We start from the raw sequence: 18052 nt of genomic DNA on the forward strand, positions 1-18052 counted from the left end.
ATAAACTGGAAGGATTCTTTCCTTTTTTATTTTATAACTGCAATGCACAAAAAGATTAATTCAAGCCATAAAATCTCTCTCACCCTATCATTCCCCAAAAACGAGAAAAATGACCCTAGGACAACTAAAGGCGCATCCATTACTTTGAGAATGAATGTAGAAATTTAATGCAATCTTCATCACTTTGTTTGTAAATGTATTTATTATTTATTTTACTCACTTATATAGCGCTGACATATTCCGCAGCGCTTTACAGACATTATCATCACACTGTTCCCAATGGTGCTCACAATATGATATTTTCAAAAAATGTTCAGTACATTGATGACGCTAGCTGATAAGTAACTATGACTTTACTCAAACGACATAAAACTGCAGCATGTATGTAACATATTTTTACTTTATTTATTTTTCAATTTAGGAGATAAAAAAATGTTGTCATGCTCCCATGGGAAATACCAGTGTGACCACTGTATAGAGAGGTATGCTGCATATGCATATTGCAGCCGGAGGGAACAGAAAGCAATGGTTCGCTCAAGCAGTGACAGCAATTATAACCCCGGATCTACCAGTGCTGACACCTACCAGCTGTATCAGCTAAACAACAGGGTACATAGCCTGGATGTGCCAGCGCCAACAGAGCCTGCTCAGCCACATTATTCTGTCCCTGTACACGTGGAAGACCATGCACCCATTAACAACGAACCTCAGGCCGCATCTCAAGTTCTGTGTAAGAAAATTAGTGGGCACTCGGGAGAGATCATAGTGAAGAAGCTACCATCAAAACCAGCTCCACCACCAAGGAAATACTACAAGCAAGATACTAAGGATGATGTAAGTGCCCTGAAAATCCACTGGTGTCTGGTTATGTTATTAAAAATTATTTTCCAATTTTTTCCAATTTCTCACCATTTTCAAAATCTATGTTTACGGTTAGTGAATAGAGACATTCTTGTTTTGTCATTAAAACATATGCATTGTTTTTCCAATTTCTAACCATTTTTAAGATTTATGCTTCTATGCTTGCTGTTGGTAAATGGAAACATTCTTGCATTTATGTCATTAAAACATTCTTGGGGGGGGGGGGGGGGGGGGTGTCACAGCTGACAGATTCACTTTAACTCCAATTCCCCTAATTGGGGATTTGCATTCTGGGGCATGTAGTCTTTCTACCAGGTACTTTACTAACTATCCTGCAGTTGTGTTCAGGAATGTTGTATGGGATGTATCTGACAACAATCCGCTTTGCGGACAAGAATAGGCAGTTATATTAAAGGCTGTCTGTGCCGTTCTGTGCATGTGCCATATTCTGCGTTTTTCACGCAGCCCTGGCCCCATAGAAGTGAATGGGGCTTCAGTGAAAAACGCATTGCATCCGGAAGCAAGTCCGGATGCAATGCGTTTTTCACTGATGATTGCTAGGAGATGTTGTTTGTAAACCTTCAGTTTTTTATCACGTGCATGAAAAACACATCAAAACGTATTGCACCCGCGTGGAAAAAACGGAACAACTGAGCAATCGCAGACAAAACTGACTGAACTTGCTTGCAAAATGGTATGAATTTTTCCTGAACGCGTCTCGACCTAAACCGTCACACTCATGTGAATGAAGTCTAAGGGTATTTAACATAATTAAGTACTGATTGGTTCTGTCCCCTTTAATTATTATATCACCTTCTATATTCTTTGTAATGCTATTCCTTGTAGTGTAGTGGATGAAGGAGTTAAGGGGGATTAAGATGGGCAGTTTGTCGGGAATGAATGTTCCTGCAAACACTCGTTCCCGATAATCTTCCCGTCTAAATGGGCAGCCGCTCACCAGATGAATGAGCAAAAGGCTTGTTCATTGGGTGAAATGATCATTAGTGCAGGCACATAAACTCATTGCTTCTGGGCAGCAGATTGTGCTGTCTAAACAACGATCTGCTGCCCAGAAACAATGCAGATGTATGAGGACGAGCGATCGCAATAGCAATCCCTCGTTTTCATACTGTGGAGGCAATCGCTGCATGTAAATGGAGCACTTCCCCTCCACTTAATATAGAGCGCTTCCTTCCCAGCAATCTGCTGCTCATCTGCCCATGCAAATCCACCTTTACTTAGTTAGATCACATATACAAACCCCCCATTGTGCTGAGTGATTACCTCAGAGACATGTGTACTGCACATCGGACATCCGTAGGAGGAGGGGCTGAAAGGTATAAACCTTGTGCACAAGGACAAATAAGTGGAACTTCACTGAGAACACCATCCATCTCTCTCTTGTATCACTGTGGAGTGTTGGCCATGTGCTACAACATGTCAACAGGAGTTCCCCCCTCCCAATTTGTATTGTGCAGGCCAGGTGATTATTATTTATTCTGTATGTGATTTGTCTTATATTTTTATCACTTAACCTGTTAAGTCTATTTGTTCTCAAATTGTTGAATTCATGTTAAAACAGATATCCACTTTCTTAAATATATACAGTAAATTATATAAACCTGAGTGTATGTCCGCTAAAGGAATCCACACCGCAATTTACAATCATAAACTTTTGCACAGCCACCTCCTGTGACTCGGGGAACGTCATAGACTATGTTTTGAGTGGAAATTTTCACCCGGTGCTTTCCAATTATTTGCTAAAAAATACGCTTAGTAACCTAACCGCCAAGCTACAGGAGCCATTGTCTGTTGGCTGTTGTGGCAGCTAGCCTGGATATTCATTAGGCTGCATATAGCAACCAATCACAGCTCAGCTTCTATTTTTGCTAAAGGTCATTAACCACTTCAACCCCACTAGCTAAAACCCCCTTAATGACCAGGCCACTTTTTACACTTCTGCACTACACTACTTTCACCGTTTATCGCTCGGTCATGCAACTTACCACCCAAATGAATTTTACCTCCTTTTCTTCTCACTAATAGAGCTTTCATTTGGTGGTATTTTATTGCTGCTGACATTTTTACTTTTTTTGTTATTAATCAAAATGTAAACTTCTCCTGAGTACGGCGATACCAGATGTGTGACACTTTTTTGCAGCCAAGGTGGGCAAATGGGCACATATTCCAAAGAGCACCTTTCGGATTTCGCAGGCCATTTTTTACACATTTTGATTGCAAAGTTCTTCTCACACATTTGGGCCCCTAAATTGCCAGGGCAGTATAACTACCCTACAAGTGACCCCATTTTGGAAAGAAGACACCCCAAGGTATTCCATGAGGGGCATGGCGAGTTCCTAGAATTTTTAATTTTTTGTCACAAGTTAGCTGAAAATTATGATTTTTTTTTTTTTTCCTTACAAAGTCTCATATTCCACTAACTTGCAACAAAAAATAAAAAATTCTAGGAACTCGCCATGCCCCTCACGGAATACCTTGGGGTGTCTTCTTTCCAAAATGGGGTCACTTGTGGCGTAGTTATACTGCCCTGGCAATTTAGGGGCCCATATGTGTGAGAAGTACTTTGCAATCAAAATGTGTAAAAAATGGCCTGCGAAATCCAAAAGGTGCACTTTGGAATGTGTGCCCCTTTGCCCACCTTGGCTGCAAAAAAGTGTCACACATCTGGTATCGCCGTACTCAGGAGAAGTTGGGGAATGTGTTTTGGGGTGTCATTTTACATATACTCATGCTGGGTGAGAGAAATATCTTGGCAAAAGACAACTTTTCCCATTTTTTTATACAAAGTTGGCATTTGATCAAGATATTTATCTCACCCAGCATGGGTATATGTAAAATGACACCCCAAAACACATTCCCCAGCTTCTCCTGAGTACGTCGATACCACATATGTGACACTTTTTTGCAGCCTAGATGCGCAAAGGTGCCCAAATTCCTTTTAGGAGGGCATTTTTAGACATTTGGATCCCAGACTTCTTCTCACGCTTTAGGGCCCCTAAAAAGCCAGGGCAGTATAAATACCCCACATGTGACCCCACTTTGGAAAGAAGACACCCCAAGGTATTCAATGAGGGGCATGGCGAGTTCATAGAAATTAATTTTATGGGCATAAGTTAGCGGAAATTGATTTTTTTTTGTTTTTTCTCACAAAGTCTCACTTTCCGCTAACTTAGGACATAAAATTAAATCTTTCATGGACTCAATATGCCCCTCAGCGAATACCTTGGGGTGTCTTCTTTCCAAAATGGGGTCAGTTGTGGGGTGTTTGTACTGCCCTGGCATTTGAGGGTCTCCGCAATCATTACATGTATGGCCAGCATTAGGAGTTTCTGCTATCCTCCTTATATTGAGCATACAGGTAATGAGATTATTTTTTTCCGTTCAGCCTCTGGGCTGAAAGAAAAAAATGAACGGCACAGATTTCTTCATTCGCATCGATCAATGTGGATGAAAAAATCTCTGCCAAAAAAAAAAAAGGAGGGGAAAGGCGTCTGCCAGGACATAGGAGCTCCGCCCAACATCCATACCCACTTAGCTCGTATGCCCTGGCAAACCAGATTTCTCCATTCACATCAATCGATGTGGATGAATAAATCATTGCCGGGATTTATTATATTTTTTTTATATACAAAGTGTTTGCCAAAGCATAGGAACGCCGCCTCCTCCTCAGCTCGTATGCCTTGGCAAACGTATCTGTTACTGCAGAGGAGAAATCTCGTCTTGCAGCGTCGCATACATCGACTTGCGTGTAATCTGACAGCAGCGCAATGCTTCTGTCAGAATGCACATCAGTGCTGCAGCTAGTCAATCGGTTGGTCCACCTGGAAGGTAAAAAAATAAAAAAATAAAGAAAAAACCAGGCCGCAAAGCAATAATTTTATTAACTTTGGAACAGAACATATAAACTTTAACTTTTTGAACTAAACATTAACCTTTTTGCTTACTGTTGTTTTTTTTTTTTTTTTTTTTACCTTTATAGAACAAACCTCTCCTTCCCCATGGGTCAATGTGCAAAGAGCAAATCGCCCAAAGATGTGGCGAAGTGCGTTATGCACTTTGTCCCAGGTGAAAGGAGAGGTTTGCAGCAGCTGTATGTGAATGCGCCCTAATAGCCCTGTGTGCCTGTCCTGGTGAGATGTGATCCCTATGCTAAGTGTACCTGTGTGTGGTACTTCCGGAAACACTCTCCAAAGCATAGGGCAGGGTGGTCAGGGCAGTCAGGACAGAAATAGCGGGTGTCACGCCTTATTCCACTCCTGCTACAGACACGACATCTTTTTCGGGGTGGTGGTCGGTTTGAGGTACCAGGAACGACACTGGGGAAATGTCGCTCGTGTAGACGGCTAACGACACTGGTGGATAGGGCCACGGAACCTCCTGGGTACAGGAGGTTCGCGATGATCTCTTCCTGAAATTTGAGGAAGGATCCAGTTCTCCCAGCCTTACTGTAGAGAACAAAACTATTATACAGAGCCAATCGAATTAGGTATACAGACACCTTCTTATACCAGCGTCTGGTTCTGCGGGACACTAAATACGAAGCCAAAATCTGGTCATTGAAGTCCACCCCTCCCATGTGAAGGTTATAGTCGTGGAGTGAGAGGGGCTTTTCAATGACACGGGTTGCTCACTCAATTTGGATTGTTGTGTCTGCGTGAATGGAGGAGAGCATGTAAACGTCACGCTTGTCTCTCCATTTCACCGTGAGCAGTTCTTCATTACACAATGCAGCCCTCTGCCCCCTTGCAAGACGGGTGGTAACGAGCCGTTGGGGGAAGCCCGCGTGACTAGTTCGCGCGGTGCCACAGGCGCCAATCCGTTCTAGAAACCAATGCCTAAAGAGGGCCACACTTGTGTAAAAATTGTCCACATAAAGATGGTACCCCTTGCCGAATAAGGGTGACACCAAGTCCCAGACTGTCTTCCCACTGCTCCCCAGGTAGTCAGGGCAACCGACCGGCTCCAGGGTCTGATCTTTTCCCTCACAGATCCGAAATTTGTGGGTATAGCCTGTGGCCCTTTCACAGAGCTTATACAATTTGACCCCATACCGGGCGCGCTTGCTTGGGATGTATTGTTTGAAGCCAAGGCGCCCAGTAAAATGTATCAGGGACTCGTCTACGCAGATGTTTTGCTCTGGGGTATACAAATCTGCAAATTTCAGGTTGAAATGGTCTATGAGGGGCCGAATTTTGTGGAGCCGGTCAAAAGCAGGGTGGCCTCTGGGATGGGAGGTGCTGTTATCACTAAAGTGCAGGAAACGCAGGATGGTCTCAAATCGTGTCCTGGACATAGCAGCAGAGAACATGGGCATGTGATGAATTGGGTTCGTGGACCAATATGACCGCAATTCATGCTTTTTAGTTAGACCCATGTTGAGGAGAAGGCCCAGAAAAGTTTTAATTTCAGAAACTTGGACTGGTTTCCACCGGAAAGACTGGGCATAAGAGCTTCCCGGGTTGGCGGATATAAATTGTGTGGCATACCGATTTGTTTCGGCCACGACTAAGTCCAAGAGCTCCGCAGTCAAGAACAGCTCAAAAAATCCCAGGGCCGAACCGATCTGAGCTGTCTCAACCCGAACTCCAGACTGGGCGGTGAAAGGGGGAACTACAGGTGCGGCTGAAGTTGGGGACTGCCAATCAGGGTTTGCCAGCATCTCAGGGATTCTAGGGGCTCTACGGGCACGTCTTTGCGGTGGCTGCGACGGGGTCACTACTGCTCGTGCCACCGTACCAGCTTCAACTGCCCTTCTGGTGCTCGCCACTTCACCAGGTTGTATGGCAGTGCTGGTACTAGGTCCAGGAAGGGCTGCGCTGCTGGTGTATGCCTCACCACGTAATCCGACAGCACCAGCCCCACTCTGCTGCTCTTGAAGCGGATTCTGCGCAACCTGTGGTCTAGCGACACGGGGCCGGGTACCCCTGGTGCTATCAGGGACCTCAACCTCCTCGTCCGAACTTTGGGTCAGAGAGCCACTGCTTTCTACAGGTTCATATTCTGACCCGCTAGATTCATCAGATGAGGGTTTCCATTCCTCATCCGACTGGGTCAGAATCCTGTAGGCCTCTTCAGAAGAATACCCCCTGTTTGACATTTGGGCAACTAAATTTAGGGGTATTCCCTGAGACTACCCAAGAAAAAAAGCAAGCCTGTCTTACAAAGGGGAGGCTAGCGAAGTACCAGAGGCCGCTGCGGTTGATAAAAAATATCAAAACAGATTTTTTTATCGCCGCAGTGCGTGTAAAGTGAATGTGCAGTGATCCAAAAAAAATAATTTTTTTGTCACTGCGGTGGGGCGGGCGTGGGTGAACGCACGTGTGGGCGACCGATCAGGCCTGATCGGGCAAACACTGCGTTTTGGGTGGAGGGCGAACTAAAGTGACACTAATACTATTATAGATCTGACCGTGATCAGTTTTGATCACTTCCAGATACTATAAAAGTACAAATGCTGATTAGCGATACGCTAATCAGCGAATAAGGGACTGCGGTGCGGTGGGCTGGGCGCTAACTGATCGCTAAACTACCTAACCAAGGGACCTAAACTATCCTAAAACATAACGGTCAATACCAGTGAAAAAAAAAAGTGACAGTTTGCACTGATCACTTTTTTCCTTTTCACTAGTGATTGACAGGGGCAAGAAGGGGTGATCAAAGGTTTAATTGGGGTGCTGGGAGGTGATCTGGGGGCTAAGTGTGGTGTTGGTGGGTACTCACAGTGCTGTGTGCTCTTCTGCTCCTCTGCTGGAACCAACCGACCAAAAGAAGGAGCAGAGGAGCACAGCAGCCATATAACCACATCATATTTACTAATATGATGGGTTATCTGGCTGCTGATTCGTTTTTTTGAAAATCAGCAACCTGCCAGCCACGATCATTGGCTGGCAGGTTGATGACGAACTTGTCTTTTGAATTTTGCCGGCCCGCGATGCGCATGCGCGGGCCGGCTTTCCCCGAAATCTCGCGTCTTGCGAGAGGACGCACCAGCGCGTCCACCCAGAAGAACAGGACCGCCGCAAAGATGCAATCCTGCGTACGGCGGTCCTGAGCAGGTTAATATGAGCTCTGATTGGTTGCTATCGGCAACAAAGGACATTCTTAGTATAGGACAGCTTATGATTTAATATGATTTCGATTGCGACACTTAGCCAACGTTGTTGTAGAGGCTGATGTAACTCACACGACCTTAAGTGTATACTAATGCCCCGCTGTGGAGGTCTTTGTTAGGGGGGCAGGTGTTTTTGTTGTGGAGGTCACTGTTAAAGGAGCAAGCTGCTGTTAAGGTCAAAGTTAGGCCTCATGCACAAGACCGTTGTGGTTTCCTGCAGACCCATTGACTTTCAATGGGTGCATTGAAAACTCGGAAAATGCACCGTTTGTCATCCGCATCCGTGATCCGTGTTTCCTGTCCGTCAAAAAAAATAAGACCTGTCCTATTTTTTTTTTACAGACAACGGTTCACGGATCCATTCAAGTCAATGGGTCCGTGAAAAAACACGGAGGCACACAAGATTGCCATCCGCGTCCGTGATCCGTGTCCGTAGGCTACTTTAGCACAGACGGATCCGCAGATCCGTCTGCATACAGCTTTTTCAGAGCTGAGTTTTCACATTGTCACTGCGGTGGGGCATTGTGAAAACTCAGATCCGACAGTATAGTCTAACACAGAGGCGTTCCCATGGTGATGGGGACGCTTCAAGTTAGAATATACTAAGAACTGTGTACATGACTGACCCCTGCTGCCTGGCAGCATCCGATCTCTTACAGGGGGCTGTGATCCGCACAATTAACCCCTCAGGTGCCGCACCTGAGGGGTTAATTGTGCATATCATAGCCCCCTGTAAGAGATCAGGTGCTGCCAGGCAGCAGGGGGCAGACCCCCTCTCTCCCCAGTTTTAAATTCATTGGTGGCCAGTGCGGGCCCCCCTCCCTCCCCTGTATTAAATTCATTGGTGGCCAGTGCGGCCCCCTCCCTCCCCTGTATTAAATTAATTGGTGGCCGCACTGGCCACCAATGAATTTAATACAGGGGAGGGAGGGAGGGGGGCCGCACTGGCCACCAATTAATGTAAAACGAGGGAGGGAGGGGGGCCGCACTGGCCACCAATAAATTTGTAATTTGTAGCCTAAATGAGTAGAATGCAAAAAAAAATTGTCTCTAAAGATGTCCTTAGTCTTTGAATAAATGTGGCTTTGATTGTATGTACAGTATATAAAGGAGAGAGAAAAAAAAGTATACAACAAATACCAGCTAAGGGCTCTTTCACACCTGAGTTCTTGTCTTCCGGCATAGAGTTCCGTCGTCGGGGCTCTATCCCGGAAGAATCCTGATCAGTTTTATCCTAATGCATTCTGAATGGAGTGAAATCCGTTCAGGATGCATCAGGATGTCTTCAGTTCCGGAACGGAACGTTTTTTGGCCGGAGAAAATACTGCAGCATGCTGCGCTTTTTGCTCCGGCCAAAAACCCTGAAGACTTGCCGCAAGGCCGGATCCGGAATGAATGCCCATTGAAAGGCATTGATCCGGGTCGGCCTTAATCTAAACGTCGTTTCGGCGCATTGCCGGATCCGACGTTTAGCTTTTTCTGAATGGTTACCATGGCTGCCGGGGCGCTAAAGTCCTGGCAGCCATGGTAAAGTGTAGTGGGGAGCAGGGGAGCAGTATACTTACCGTCCGTGCGGCTCCTGGGGCGCTCCAGAGTGACGTCAGGGCGCCCCAAGCACATGGATCACGTGATCGCATGGCACGTAATCCATGCGCATGGGGCGCTCTGACGTCATTCTGGAGCGCCCCGGGAGCCGCACAGACTGTAAGTATACCGCTCCCCCGCTCGCCGCTCCTACTATGGCAACCAGGACTTTAATAGCGTCCTGGCTGCCATAATAACACTGAAAGCATTTTGAAGACGGATCTGTCTTCAAATGCTTTCAGTACACTTGCGTTTTTCCGGATCCGGCGTGTAATTCCGGCAAGTGGAGTACACGCCGGATCCGGACAACGCAAGTGTGAAAGGCCTTAAACACATGCCGCTATATTTTGCTAATAATGGCCAGGTAATGACAACATTATCCTGTTGGCCTACAGTGTATGACACAAGTACTTCCTGCCATACTGATGCAATAAAACCACAAACATGTACAGTATAAAACATTAATAAAGGCACCTGAGCAGATTTGAAAAAAAAAATAAAAAAATATACAAACAAAAGATATACAGGATGTGGTTTGGCAAAGGAAGTGTAAGCTTTACGCATAAATTGCTTTAGGGGCATAGATGTGCCTCACAGCCTATAATACCAAATGATATATGGCTTTCAGTATACTAATGTCACTCAAATATTTTTCTGTAGCCCAAATGTAATTCTTACCTGGCCTTCAAACCACACATCCAAGGCCTTACCATCTAGTGCTGCCACCAACTCAAATACATTTCTTGTATCCACGTCCTCCACAACCCTTAGTAGCAGTAATTGTAAGCTTGCACAGGCAGCGTCTTCATCACCTTTGTACCGGGTTGTCACAGTTAGTTCATCCTTATGCAGCACGCCAGACCTGCAGGGTATTGCGATAGTGAGGTCACTGTTATGGGCAATCGAGGGTTACTCACTGTTTGGAGGGGAACCCTGGGCAGGCATGCGGCAGTGAAGGAGAGGCAGACACTAGTTCCTCTGGGGCACACTCTGCATGTAGGGACCAGACCTGATGGTGTATGAGGTGCCCTGGATGTTGCAGGTATTTTGAGTGCCTGAGGCAAGGTCCCTTTAAGGATCGTGACGCCAGTGCCTGTAACGGTGGCACACCGATTTGTAGGAGTAGTAATAGAGTACACAGATGGTATGGTGAACCAAACGTTGCTTTACTTGGAGAAACAGTCCAACTTTGTACATACGATTGATGATGATGCAGTCCCTTATATCACAAATGCACAGCAGGTTTACTTCACAATATGGCAGGTATAAATCTTGCAAGATACTTGGAGGGTAAACAGTTAATGCTTTGCAGGACTATGCTGCACTATCCCCTCAGCTATTCTAGCTGGCTGGATCCCAAGGCCCGGACGCCTAATTGCTGGCTTGAATCCTTGGTATATAAATCTTCCTCCCGTATTGGCACTTGCTTTATATTAAAGTACCTCTGCCCATCAGCTTACTTCTCTGAGCTGGGTGTTCTGTTCCTGTGCTGGGTTTGAAGGTGGCTGCAGGTTTCTCCCAGGAGGTCCATCCCTACAACTGGGGTTGCTTCATCTGTGCTAGCTGGGTTTACTGGTCTCCAGGCAGGCTGTACTCCTTCTCTAGCCTCCTGGGGCAACTAGAAGCCTGGACTATCCAGCTGCATGTCAGGAGGAGGCCCTCAGCATATCTCTGGCTGGTGCCTTCTCACTTCTGTCTCCACAGACTCCTGACTATGACCTAACCCCTCCCTGTCTGGGCCTGAACATTTATACTAGGGGCTCCCTATCTCCCTCTAGTGTCTAGGATGTCTAACTACACCCAAATAGGCCTGCTGAGCATATAACAGGGGAAACAACACATATGCTGAGCATATAACAGGGAAAAAAAACACATAGAAAAATACATTAAATGCATAGTTAAATATAATATCACTGTCCCTTGTGAGCAGGAGTAACACGTGACCCAATTGACCCTTGTGTAGTGCCCACTCCTACCTAGTGGGACACTACACTTATTGCACTTGTTTAGGTTTTACATTATGTATGTTTCCCTCTTCTCATATGTACAGCACCCTGGAATTAATGTTGTTTTAAAATAAAAAATATATTATAATGATACTGTCTATGCCAGATTTAAAGATGAGCCAGCCTGTAAAAATTAGCTTCACTGCTGTGTAGTCATAATATGTGTTTTCAGCTCTGATGCTGGAACTAAACAGCTCCATCCAAATGGAAGTAGTGATGCAGTACCCAAGCCCATCCACCGCACAATGGAGGAGGTTGAAAACCCTACATGATCTTAAAGGGCTTCTGTCACCCCCAAAACACAATTTTTTGGGGGGCTTGTTAAAATCCTTATTTAACGACTATTCCCTATATAGGGCTCTTACCTTTGTCTGTGGCTTTGTTTCCTTAAAAATCGATCTTTTAAAATATGCAAATCACTTCACTACCAGCAAGTAGGGCGTCTACTTGCTGGTAGCCGCCGCAAAAAACCACCCCCTCGTCCTGTTGATTGACATGGGCCAGCGATCGCTCTCCTCCTCCGGATGGCCCTGTCAGCATTTCAAATCCCGCGCCTGTCTTCATTCGGCGCAGGCGCTCTGAGAGAAGGAGGCTCGTCTCCTCAGCACTCCCTCAGTGCGCCTGCGCCGATGACGTCACCGAAAGAGAAGACGTCATCGGCTTTGAAATGCTGACAGGGACAGCCGGAGGAGCAGAGCGTTCGCTGGCCCTGTCAGTCAACAGGAGGAGGGGGCGGTTTTTTGCGGCGGCTACCAGCAAGTAGATGCCCTACTTGCTGGTAGTGAAGTGATTTGCATATTTAAAAAGGATTTTTAAGGAAACTAAGCCACAGACAAAGGTAAGAGCCCTATATAGGGAATAGTCGTTAAATAAGGATTTTAACAAGCCCCCCCCCAAAAAAATAAATTGTGTTTTGGGGTGACAGAGCCCTTTAAAGGGTTTCAGTCATGAGAAATAACGTCATGTAGCAGACTGACTAGCGATGTGCTAATGTCAGCAGTACATAACAGTATGCTTTATAACTCCCAGCCTGTCGCCGTTCTCTTAAAAAAAAAGACTTTTAAAATATGCTAATGAGCCTCTAGGTGCTATTAGGGCGTTGCTTCAGCACCTAGAGGCTCGGTCTACGCACCCTTTGGCACGCCCAGGTCCAGTTGATTGACTTTTGAGTTCTCCTCAGTGTCCCATAAATCCCGTGCCTGCGCCGTCGAGTTTAGTATTCGGCGCAGGCGCAGTGAGTGAAGGACGTGCTCCTGCTGCCGGCTTCCTTCCTTCAGCACAGGTGCAGTGAGGAAGCCGGCAGCAGAAGCGCGTCCTTCACACACTGCACCTGCGCTGAATACTAAACGGGACGGCACAGGCGCGGGATTTACAGGACACTGAGGAGAATTCGAAAAAAATTATAACTGGTGTGATATACCAATCGTCCCCCCAAAAAACTGATAGAAGCGGGGTGTTATATACCAACAATATACTTTGTATATAGTGCATTTGGGTAAAGCAGCATTTGTTTGCGGTTTTGCTGCGTTCCCTCTGCTACACACAGTGACAAACGGTATTGGAAAAAATAATTATAACTGGTGTGCGGATATTTTGCAAAAATAATGAATGGAAATAATACATCTGGTATGTCACTGTCCATGTTGTGGGACTATTTGTGCACTTCTAGTAATTATTTCTTGGCTGCAAATATGAGCTGAAGGTTTTTCAGGTTCGCCTGCCATTAAAATGAAAGCTTGCGCAGGGTAAACTCAGCCAGTTGCGACTACATGTGGGATGGCAGGGTGCACTCCAAGTATGCCACCACCTGCTGGTTCAGGTTCTGCTCCATGTCCTACTGCTGCTGTGAGACTTAAGGTGCTTCTGATGGAGCTGGTGCTGCTCCTGCCCACCCCCTCCCTCAAGACAAAAAGCAAGGCTCCATCACTGTAATATTCAAGATTGAGATGGAGATATTAGTATGACATGCATTTTCTGCTGCTTTGCGTCATTACCCAGTGACAGTAAAGTTTACACTAGTGGACAGTAAGTACTATGTCTCTATATGTAACCTTCAGATCTGGACCTCCACCTGTCTACTGAGACTTATAGAAAATGTACATGGCACATTGAGAAAATCTTGTGGTTTTCATGATAATGTTTTTGACATGACTGTATTGTTTCACAGGAAGCAGGAAACCTGCTGCTCAAAGGAAATCAGCAAATGACAGCCCACAGAGTGTTAGATACAACAGTATCTTCTACTGAATCCTCGCACTCAACGACTTGTGATCGAAAGTCTCCGGACACAGGTATGTCACTGGCTGATGTCCTACACAATCCCACTCTTGTGTGCATCACACTGAACATACTGTACTTGCAGTCCTGCAATGAAATATTTGCATATCTAACATGACAAAGCACCTTATCATTATAATATACAATGTGATTTACTAAGGCTTTATACTCTGTACATCAACTATAGTCAATTCATTTCTGAATAAGGGTACTTTCACACTAGCGTTTAAGTTTTCCGGTATGGAGATCCGTCATAGGGGCTCAATACCGGGAAAAAATGCTTCAGTTATGTCCCCGTTCATTGTCAATGGGGACAAAACTGAACTGAACAGAACAGAATTCATCAAAATGCTGGATCCAGCAAAAATGCTAGTGTGAAAGTAGCCTAAGACACTTCCATGTCAAAGCCTAAATGATTCAGAACTTCTGAATGTTGGGTAATGAAGTCTAAGTTTTGTTGTAGCTTGCGGTTATAGATATCAGAGCTTTGCATTTTTAACTTACGGTGTAGAGAATGTAAAGATCATCCTGATCAGATTAATTGCATGAATCTATATAAATGGACCTCTATATATTAATCATATTTCTGAAAAACCTGATGGTAACATATGAGCTCGCAAAGCCTTACTGCCCTTCTTAGGCCTGTGTGCGTCTGCTACCTCTGCCCCTCTATAGACACGCCTCAGTTACGTAAATTACAGCTATATTTTTGGGGGTGATATTGGTAAAGGATAGCAATAACTTTTCAAATGATATGTGACTTGTAAATAGGTAGACATAGACAGGCAGATAGATAGATAGATAGATAGATAGATAGATAAATAGATACTGTAGATAGATAGATATTAGACAGATATATATTAGTTAGTGTGGGGACTCGTTCTGGTAAACAGGATTAGTGGACGCAGTATAGAGGCAACAACAAGTTTTTTGGATTAAACAGTTCAGTGTTTTATTCACACTTTAGGCAAGTGACAAAACAAGCAATCATAATCAAACAAAAAGTAATCTTGTGGTGTTGGTGGTAATTCACACCATGTGGCAATTCTGCCTAAAAGAGTCCTTGCTGATAGCAGCACCAACCTGTTTTCATGCCAAACAGGTAGCAAGCCTTCATCCAGACACAAGGCTCCCAGATCCCAACACAGAAACATGGCTTCTGAGCCCAGCTGCCTATTTAAGGACAGCCAGCTGCTGCCAAAACCCGGACCAGCATTTAAAATCCAGTCTGGTATTTGACCTCACCTAGCTGTAAATCAGCCCAGCACACTGTGTCACAATAGATAGATAGATAGATTATATAGGTACATATTAGATAAATAGATATAACATAGGTAGATGATAGATAAATAATTAGATGATGATAGAGAGATGATAGATATGAGATATATACATACATAGATAGATAGATAAAGCCTAAACCAGTACCGTATACTGTAAGCCATTTAAGATTAGCCCCTATCCACAGGATATGGGATGTGTCTGATCAGTGGAGGTCAGACCACGGGAGACCCGCCAATCACAAGAAATCAAGGGGGCTTGTGATTAATGTTTGAATGGGGGGGGGCAGTCTGCTTCTCCATCCAACTCTCTGGGACTGTGGGAGACCCGAGCACAAATGTCTGGTTATCTCCAGCAGCCCCATAGAGCTGAATGGAGTGGTAGCTCGCATGGATGACTGACACTCCTTTCAAACTTGGGGAGAAAGGACCGGGTTATCAAGATCAGAGGGAGGCCCCAGCAGTTTGACCCCAATGATCAGACACTTATCCCTTATTCACAGGATAAGTTGTCTTCATAGGAGAACCCTTTTAAATACTACAATCTCTATTTTCTACAGTCTTACAGTATATTTCAACATTCAGGAGGAATTTTTTTTTTTTATTCCAAACCTAGGTGCAAATATGATTTTACACAGGTTGACATGATATATTAATTAAAAAGTTACACCATCATTTATGTGTCTAGAATAGTGTGCTTAACATAATTATACAGCTAATTTTCCTCATATTTCATAGGAAATCCTATTATATCACATCACAAGCCATTATTGAGACGGCAGGCACGTGTTGACTACAGTCTTGATACAACTGCAGAAGATCCTTGGGTCAGGATATCTGATTGTATTAAAAATTTATTCAGTCCCATATTATCTGAAGACCACAGCCTAATGGATCTGCATGGAAGCATTAGAACAGGAGTGGATAGTTCAGCTGCTGCTCAAACAGAGCGTGGACAGCAACAAACTCAGGGTGGGGACTGTGGTTCACAGACGTGCAGAAATGAAGAAGTAGGGAACTTGAAGAAAGCTCCTCCAGTGGCACCCAAGCCAGCTTGGTTTCGTCAGAGCTTAAGAGCGTCTAAGAATGTAGAGAGAACATCAGACAGCACTTCTCTTGTGAAACCCAGGGAAACTAGTAACAGTTTTAGACCTCAAATTTCCAATAGGGCATCATCAATCAAACAGAGAATAAGTTCATTTGAAACTTTTAGTACACCACAGCCAGCAACAAAGGGGAGTGATAGGCCCAGTGCTCGAAATCTAGTCCCGCATGAAAAGTCTCCTACCAAGGAACTAGAAGTAGAATGTGTGACTGTTTCATTCAATAAGGTCACTGTTAACTCAGTTGAAAGTCAAATTACAGAAATTAGTGATCCTGTGATAGTTTCTCCTGTGGACAAGAATGAAAATCAAGAGTCACACTCTCAGCCAAAATTGTTGAGTACAAGACGAACTAGCAGTACCGGTAATGAACCATATCACCACTTTTCACATACGGAGCTCACTGAGCCCTTACCGTTCAAGACTCCAAGCCAAAGATCAAGGAGCTATCCACTGACCTCCACACCATCAATCGACGACAGCCAGATATCAGAAAACTGCTGCAAAATCTATTCTATAAGCAACCAGGTGTCTTCTGCCTTGATGAAATCCTTGCTGGCCTTCCCTCAATCACCAAGTACACAGGGCAGTGATATATGGCAATTTGAGGCAACTGCTGAGGGAGAAAATACATCATCTTCTTCAAATGGAAATCAACACTTGGACACAGGATTTTCAGTGAAGTAAGACAAGCTGTTACATGTTTATACTGTATAATGCAATCACTCTGCACTGTGTCATTTCCTGTATAGATAGCTGTAATATATTGATTGTTCATGATATTCAATATTCAAAGCATCAAAAACAATGTCATCCATGTAATTTGTAATATGGCAATCATTCATAGCTAACTATGAGATGATTCAGAATAAAACAGTAAAAAAAAGAGAGACAATATATGTGGCACAACACACTGCAGGGATTTTTTTCATACTAGGCCACGTCTCTAACTCTGCCCAAAATACAACTATACACACCCAATCCCACAGAATCCTCTTAATGTCACCACATAGCAATTATTCCCCCTTTAGGCCACCACACAGTAGTTATGTCCACACTGTGCCCCTCACAGTAGTAATATCCACTTTCCCCCTTCAAAGTAGTAATGCCCACATGTGCCCCCTTCACAATAGTTATGCCCAAAACCATCCAGGCAACATTATTGGTCTCAGGATAGCCAATCTCTAGTATTGTGCTAGTCATCAATGCCTACCAGGCTGATGCATCCCACAGCCCCTGTTAGGTCCAGCTGTAGCCTCACCCTGGGTTCCCACAACCCAAATCCCACTGACTCCCCTCCAGGCTGACATATCTTACAACCCCAGCACTGACTCCTTCCTGGGATGACAACAAGCTCAGCCACAGTGCTTTAACAGCAGCCCAAACAGTACTTCCAAAGATGTCCCTTCCTGCTGCTAAGAGTATCTCAGCCCACTATTCTAGAACAGCATTGGTTCCCACCATCTGCCCACTAGTGACATTATAAAGGCCTTGTTGGGTGATACCACAATGACCTATGGGTTGCCCAAAAGCATGCAAAGTGACCCACTACAGAGCATTTCCACAGGCATTCCATCACTCTTTTCCTCAGTCTTCAGCCCACTGACACTCCTGTTGAAGATTCCCTCCATCAAGGCTGATTATGTTTGCTCTACTGCTCCAAATTAATAGTAACCCACGTGCACAAAAGAAAATAACTAAGGCACACACACACTGGGGTCAAAGCAAATTCTCCTTTATTCAAGGAGGAAGTGAAGCAGTTTATATGTACATCAGAGGGGGCAATCCCCCCTGAAGCTCGTGGCATTG

General features: G+C 44.7%; 1 protein-coding gene across 2 annotated transcripts in view; it reads left to right on the top strand.

Moving 5' to 3' along the window:
• IL16 (interleukin 16) overlaps positions 1–18052 on the top strand; it is a 127194-nt gene that overhangs the window by 87485 nt on the left and 21657 nt on the right. For both annotated transcript variants that reach the window (XM_044279567.1, XM_044279566.1), the window contains 3 exons: positions 422–834; positions 13751–13874; positions 15879–16926. In XM_044279567.1, coding sequence (XP_044135502.1) covers positions 422–834; positions 13751–13874; positions 15879–16926 — 1585 coding nt within the window. The remainder of the gene's footprint in view (positions 1–421; positions 835–13750; positions 13875–15878; positions 16927–18052) is intronic.

This window comes from Bufo gargarizans, chromosome 2 (assembly GCF_014858855.1).
Source record: "Bufo gargarizans isolate SCDJY-AF-19 chromosome 2, ASM1485885v1, whole genome shotgun sequence".
NCBI classification, from domain to species: Eukaryota; Metazoa; Chordata; class Amphibia; order Anura; family Bufonidae; genus Bufo; species Bufo gargarizans.